Source organism: Moschus berezovskii, chromosome 23 (assembly GCF_049115385.1).
Source record: "Moschus berezovskii isolate FMDL1 chromosome 23, NW_MosBer_1.0, whole genome shotgun sequence".
NCBI classification, from domain to species: domain Eukaryota; kingdom Metazoa; phylum Chordata; class Mammalia; order Artiodactyla; family Moschidae; genus Moschus; species Moschus berezovskii.
This window is the reverse complement of record NC_142482.1, coordinates 43,399,999-43,407,440: the sequence shown is the minus strand read 5'-3', so window position 1 is coordinate 43,407,440 and position 7,442 is coordinate 43,399,999. Positions and strand designations below refer to the sequence as shown.

The 7,442-nt window shown below is 40.9% G+C and overlaps 2 protein-coding genes across 2 annotated transcripts; one reads left to right on the top strand and one right to left on the bottom strand.

The window, feature by feature from the left end:
- Positions 1 to 465: 465 nt before the first annotated feature.
- On the bottom strand, positions 466 to 1,010 carry LOC129543212 (histone H2A type 1-A). The gene has a single exon (XM_055406220.2). It carries the CDS (start codon positions 859 to 861, stop codon positions 466 to 468), a length of 396 nt encoding a protein of 131 aa, XP_055262195.1. The 5' UTR covers positions 862 to 1,010.
- A 67-nt stretch (positions 1,011 to 1,077) lies between these two features.
- On the top strand, positions 1,078 to 1,628 carry H2BC1 (H2B clustered histone 1). Its single transcript, XM_055406519.2, has one exon. The coding sequence runs from the start codon at positions 1,245 to 1,247 to the stop codon at positions 1,626 to 1,628; it is 384 nt and encodes a 127-aa protein (XP_055262494.1). The 5' UTR covers positions 1,078 to 1,244.
- Positions 1,629 to 7,442: the final 5,814 nt, after the last annotated feature.

The following is a 7,442-nucleotide window of genomic DNA, read 5'->3' as shown; positions in this document are numbered from 1 at the left end:
AAAACTCTATGATAATTTTAGTGACACATCATGTGATATAGTCCTACCTCTAGAGATACTAGTATCCCTCTCTCCCCCACATATGCCATTGAGAGTTTTGATGGGACATTACGTTTTAAAACATTTTCTCAGCACGTGTTGTCAGAGATTGTCAAATACTCACCAAAATGAGCCATAAAAAGGGTATTAGAATGAAGCTTTGATACTCTCACTTAATAAGCATCTTGAGGGCCCACAGCAAACAGCTTCAAGGAACCTCAGGTGTTAGAATCAACATTCAAATACTTTCATAGTACAAAAGTGGTTACTGGAGATTTTTGGCAGCCTATTGCTGGAAAACTGCAATTTACAGGCCCAATCTAGGTCACAGCTCTCACTGATATATTTGAATGGCTCTGAAAAGAGCCTTTGGTTGCTGTCCTTTCACCAGACATTTAGATTGTTCACTGGCATTCTGCACGATGACTACTTGCTCTGTCCTTTGTGATGGTGGCTCTCGGTCTTTTTGGGTAGCAGCACAGGCTGGATATTGGGCAGGACGCCACCCTGGGCAATAGTCACACCCCCCAGCAGCTTGTTGAGCTCCTCATCATTACGAATGGCCAGCTGCAAATGGCGAGGAATGATGCGGGTCTTCTTGTTGTCACGTGATGCATTACCGGCTAATTCTAAGATCTCAGCCGTTAGGTACTCCAACACCGCTCCCAAGTATACTGGCGCACCTGCCCCAATGCGCTCAGCATAGTGGCCCTTGCGGAGCAAGCGGTGAATCCTGCCCACCGGAAACTGCAAACCTGCTCTGGAAGAGCGAGTTTTCGCCTTAGCACGGGCTTTGCCACCTTGTTTTCCGCGACCCGACATAATCTCTGAACAAACTAGTGATTCGCACACAAACACTTTTACCGCCTACTGGACCTATTTATAGCCTGACGGTAGGCTGTGCTTTGCTTTCTGATTGGCTGATGGCCGTCTAGCCAATCAGCAAAGCTCAAGCGAATCGCCTCATTTACATACACGACACTCCTAGGTAACCAATCAGACGTTGGCCTCTTGACACGTCACTTGAGTGCCGTGACTATAAATACCACTCTTTCCACCCACAAGAGTGTCTTCGATTAATCGGCGTGCGTTGGAGTTGGTGTTTGTATAACGAGTTGTTCATACTGTAAAGGGCCGTTTAGGTTATATAAGAGCTGTTAACGTTAAAAAGAACTGATAACACTGAAGAGCTGCTGATACTAACCATGCCGGAGTTGTCTTCAAAAGGAGCTACTATCTCCAAGAAAGGGTTCAAAAAAGCTGTTACTAAAACTCAGAAGAAAGAAGGGAAAAAGCGCAGGAGATGCAGAAAAGAGAGCTATTCAATATACATCTACAAAGTCTTAAAACAAGTTCACCCAGATACCGGCATCTCATCGAAAGCTATGAGCATAATGAATTCCTTTGTCACTGACATCTTCGAGCGTATTGCCGGTGAGGCGTCGCGCCTGGCACATTACAACAAGCGTTCAACCATCACATCCAGGGAGATTCAGACAGCTGTGCGCCTGCTGCTGCCTGGGGAACTGGCTAAGCACGCCGTGTCCGAAGGCACCAAGGCTGTTACCAAGTACACCAGCTCCAAATAAACTTGTCATTACTTTTCAATAACCCAAAGGCTCTTTTCAGAGCCACCTAACACACTTGAAAAAGCTGTGGCCTTGCTTTACGGTAGCTAGCTAGTAAGATCTGCTGTAGAAGACCCCGGTTTGATTCCTGGTTTCGTAATGTTCGCCTGGTGAAAACTATGCTACCCACTCCCGAATTCTTGGCCTTCCCTGGGGGTTCAGATGGTAAAGACTCTAGGTGCAATGGGGAAAGCCTGAGTTCCATCCCCTGGAGAAGGGAATGGGTACTTAATTACTCCAGTATTGCCTGGAGAATTACGTGGGCAGAGGAGCCTGGTGGGCTACAGTCATGGAGTTGCAAAGAGTTGGGACAGAGATTTCAGTGAGTACTAGGATTGATAATTAAGTACTCTCGGTTAAACACAGGTGTTACTGTATAACCAGTATCCTCAAAAGGCCCCAATACATTCAGAAAAGCTTGATGGTATACAATGTAAAACAAAGTTTCTCAGAATAATGGAGTCAGGAAGGCTATTTGGGTTTTCATTTCTATGGATGACTTAAAAAAAACTCTGAAAGGCCCAAAGCTGTGCAGAGATCTAGAAAGGGAGTGTGATGAACAGAACATTAACACATTCAGTTCAGTTCAGTCGCTCAGTCGTGTCCGACTCTCCGCGACCCCATGAATGCACAGCACGCCAGGCCTCCCTGTCCATCACCAACTCCCGGAGTTCAAACTCATGTCCACAGAGTCGGTGATGCCATCCAGCCATTTCATTCTCTGTAGCTTTTTTCCACTGTTGGTGCCTGAGGTAGTTGGGACCCTCTGGGCCAACCTCATTCTAAAGATTAAGCATGTAGGCTTTTTTTGCCCTAATGATGTGGTTCAGTGCCTATTACCCCTGGAATGTGGGAATTCTGCATCACCTATATTGTAACCCAACAATCTGGCTACCCAAGACTGACTAGGAAACTAACATCTTCCTTTTTTTCCCCCCTAAAAGATTGCATGATCATTTGTGGGTGTTTGTGTTGTGTGATGAATCAATAAAAATGTGCCTTGTATTACTGAACCATCTGGGCTCTGCTCAGCAAACACTGAAGAAACATCAGCGGTAATAGACATTGATCAGAGCCCTGGATGCATGGCCCTACAGTCTTATTGCCCTTTTCCCGACCCTGGCTTTACTCTCAAGCTGGTCACAGTTCTAAGTGTTCACACAGGTCACAAGACTAAATTTACTTGGGTTTCCAATTAACTTATGAAAGCCTCCTCAGAGGATTTCCTCTCAACTCCCTTTTTGGTAACTCCCTAGTCCCAGAGGTTGCCGGAGTCATTCACCTGAAAGGAAATTGGAACCTTGTCATTGATGAGGACAAGTTTAATACAAGTGGCATATTTTTAAACTAAATGTAGTTCTAGATAACTTTTCTTTCTACAGTGTATTTCCCTATTCATATCTTCCGACACTTTATTTTATATGAAAGTACTGATTTTTGTGCAGCTTTTATATTATTGAATTGACTAATTTTCATCTTGGCATTCTGATACAATTCTGTTGTGTTTTACATGTTTGCAATGATGTCTGAAAATAGTAAACATTTTACTGCTTCTTTTCAGTTAGTTCACTTCTAATTTTCTTTCCCCTGATTTCAGTGCCTTGTAGCTTCATAAAGATGTTGAGTAGGGTGGCCATACTTGTTTTATGCCTCACTTTGCTGAAGATCTGTGCACTGTTCCTCATTACATATATCATACAATGAGGAAAAATTCTCTATCTACTGAGAATCGTTAAGTCAAGAATGCATGTTGAAATTTATAAAACATCTTTAGAGCATCTCTGAAGAATAAGCATAGACTTTCTTTCTTAAGATATGAGTTATTTTAATAAACTTCCTAATAGTCATTCTTGCATAAACTCTTGCTTGGGCCTCCTATGTTGCTCATTTACTGTTCTGTTGGGCTCTGCTTGCCAGCATTATCATTTACAATTTATGCTTCAATTTGTAGGTTAAATTTATCTTGTTTTTAAATGTGTGCAATGTGTACAAATTTTTATCCAATTCATAAAAATAACATGGAGGATAGTTGTCCTTTTAATACTCTGGAAATGAACAGCTTTAGGATTTCTCTTTTCTTTAAAACTCTGGTAAACTTCCCTTTTTGAAACAGTTTGTACCTGGAGCCCCTTTTCAAGTGACAGTTTGACATTTTTCTCTATTTTTCTATTAAGAGTTGCTAATAATTTGTAATAAGCTTTTGGAAATTATATTTTGCCAGAAAATTCTTTAAACATTATTTCCACTGTCTTTGTAACTACAGCTCCTTTATTAGTCTTAATTTTGTATTTGTGTTTTATTTTTCCACAAATCACAATAGTTATTGGTTAACCTTTTAAGTGTACTTATCTGCTATTTCTTTATTCTGCATTTACTAATTTTACTGTTTTTTTCTCTAATTATTTTTCTCTTTTTTTCATTGTTTATCCTTTCTGCTTCCACTGGTTCATGTTATTTTTGTTTTTCCTAGCTTGTATTTAGCAGTATGCTCATTTTGTAGTGACAGGCCTTAGATTGCACAATTTTGATATAAATGAATGCACTTACCATGGTTTGGTTAAATAACAGCAGTTGCCCTAAAACACAGTTCCAATATCATTAATGGTGAGTATACGATTGCATAAACTACAAACTTCACTGCTGGCTCTTTATTTCACAAGTTATTGCACAAGCAACACATACAAATCATGCTCAGTCACCTAATTATGTCACTTATTTTAAAATTTATTATAAACAACATGGTCCTGTTGTATAGCACAGAGAACTATATACAATATACTATGATAAAACCATAATGGAAAAGTATATTAAAAAATGTACATAAATATGTATAACTGAACCACTTTGCTGTACAGCAGAAATTAACACATTGTAAATCAACTATATTTCAATAAAAAATACTAATTAAAAAATACTGATAAAACTTGTTAGCAACTGGTCATTGCACATGTTACTCAGTTTATTCACAAATAGAAAGCATGGTAGTTTAGCTGCCTCCTTGTCTCCCAGTGATAAAGGTACATGACAAAAGCCAATAGTCAACAAAATGAAAGTAGAACAAAGCAACATAAAAGTAATAACCCTGGAAGTGGGATTTAAATCAAACATAAATGGAGTTATTGAAGTAATAGTTGACAGGGGGAATGTTGACACTGTCACTATTAACTCTAGCTGTGCAACCAGAGGAACTCTGTGAAGGCCAATTTACATAAATGTAGAAAATGGTTGTGATGAAGAGGAAGTTCCAAAGAAAGTGGCGTTGGCAAAATACTTCATATTAAATGAATTCTCAGAGATATTTCATGGCACTAAAAATGCAAAGGATAAAATGTTGGAAGCTAATCCAAACTTGAAGAAAGCAAGCACCATCCAACTACTCTTGGTCTGCTGCTGCTGCTGCTAAGTCACTTCAGTCGTGTCCGACTCTGTGTGACCCCGTAGACGACAGCCCACCAGGCTTCCCCATCCCTGGGATTCTCCAGGCAAGAACACTGGAGTGGGTTGCCATTTCCTTCTCCAATGTGTGAAAGTGAAAAGTGAAAGTGAAGTTGCTCAGTTGTGTCCGACTCTTAGCGACCCCATGGACTGCAGCCTACCAGGTTCCTCCGTCCATGGGATTTTCCAGGCAAGAGTACTGGAGTAGGGTGCCATTGCCTTCTCCGTACTCTTGGTCAGTTTTCAAAAAATAAATGACACTTCTCACTGTTTTAATATTCAAAATTAATATTTAAAATTACAATATCTTTAATACTCTCTTCATTTCCTTTTATATGTTTGATAGGGTTGTATATTGTCACCCTGCTTATTTCACTTATATGCAGAGTACATCATGAGGAATGCTGGGCTGGAAGAAGCACAAGCTGGAATCAAGATTGCTGGCAGAAATATCAATAACCTCAGATATACAGATGACACCACCCTTATGGCAGAAAGTGAAGAGGAACTAAAAAGCCTCTTGATGAAACTGAAAGAGGAGAGTGAAAAATTTGGCTTGAAGCTCAACATTCAGAAAACGAAGATCATGGCATCTGGTCCCATCACTTCATGGGAAATAGATGGGGAAACAGTGGAAACAGTGTCAGACTTTATTTTCTGGGGCTCCAAAATCACTGCAGATGCTGACTGCAGCCATGAAATTAAAAGACGCTTACTCCTTGGAAGGAAAGTTATGACTAACCTAGATAGCATATTAAAAAGCAGAGACATTCCTTTGCCAACCAAGGTCCGTCTAGTCAAGGCTATGGTTTTTCCCATGGTCATGTATGGATGTGAGAGTTGGACTGTGAAGAAGGCTGATCACCGAAGAATTGATGCTTTTGAACTGTGGTGCTGGAGAAGACTCTTGAGAGTCCCTTGGTCTGCAAGGAGAGCCAACCAGTCCATTCTAAAGGAGATCAATCCTGGGTGTTCATTGGAAGGACTGATGCTAAGTCTGAAACTCCAATACTTTGGCCACCTCATGCGACGAGTTGACTGACTGGAAAAGACTCTGATGCTGGGAGGGATTGAGGGCAGGAGGAGAAGGGGATGACAGAGAGTGAGATGGCTGGATGGCATCACCGACTCGATGGACATGAGTTTAAGTGAACTCTGGGAGTTGGTGATGGACAGGGAGGCCTGGCGTGCTGTGCATTCATGGGGTCGCGGAGAGTCGGACACGACTGAGTGACTGAACTGAACTGAACTGAAGAGTTTTTAATGTTTTGATAAAAAAATTTAAAGATCAGGGAACAATCATGATTTTTCCCATTATTAAGGCTGCTTTGCATAGCTAGTTTTTAAATTTCCATACTACCTGAAGGACTGCTTGCATATATACTTCCTAGTTTATTAATTAAATCTATCATTTTTCCTTTGAGCCAAGGTTCACTTTATTCCCACCTGTTCTGTAAATATTATGAATTTTCATCAATATGAGAGAGATCCTGGGAAAAACAGATTCCTTCAGATTTACAGCTTGTAAATTATAGAAATACAAAGCAGCTGGTCAAACTCTCCTTCTGTCAGAGATGCAGACCAAGGACCAGCTTTATGGAACTTGGTGAAACAAACAGAGGCAGTTGGGTTGGGTGTGCAGGCTCTGAAGATCTCTTAATTATGTTAATTATGTCAGAAAAACAAGTGTACGACTTTAAGACAATTCATGTGAAAGCATAGAACAAAAATTTTTTTCAGGTTGTTAAAATATTTAAGAAAGGTGCTGTCTTTCCACTCAGATCTCAATCTGTCGGCCATACAGGGTTGGCAAGATAGAATTTTCTGAGAAAAGGACTATGGCAAAGTTAGGGTTCTGCTTTAAATATAATAATGTTTGGTTTGAGAACTGAGAAAAGCAGATCCTTTAAGTGCTATCCTCCCCAAGCACCATCTAGCTGTTAACTTCACCCTAAAATCACTGCAATCATTACCCACTGAGATTTGCCCTGGAAGCAGGGGAGATAATTGCTGTCTCTCCCTGATTCTAAGCTGTGGTTCTTCTGTGCCACAAAACAGAGAACATAGTGGATGCCAGTAAGATGAGGCGTGGAAAAAGGGCAGAGCAACTAGGCCTGTTTAGAAACCCAGATGCTGTAATTACCCTAAAGCCACCATTATGGCTCTGAATCAAGAAAAGGAGAAATTGCTGGTGCAGTCCTCAAAAAGAAAACTTTGTATTCTCATCTCAGATGGGTCTTTGAGGTCTACAGGGCAAGGAAAACCAATGCAGGGAGCAGGGCCAGAGGGAGCTGCTGCTGCTGCTGCTGCTGCTGCAAAGTCGCTTCAGTCGTGCCCGAC

Bases quoted from the DNA above. Each gene is read 5' to 3' on its own strand.
- LOC129543212 (XM_055406220.2), bottom strand. From the start codon at position 861: ATGTCGGGTCGCGGAAAACAAGGTGGCAAAGCCCGTGCTAAGGCGAAA.
- H2BC1 (XM_055406519.2), top strand. From the start codon at position 1,245: ATGCCGGAGTTGTCTTCAAAAGGAGCTACTATCTCCAAGAAAGGGTTC.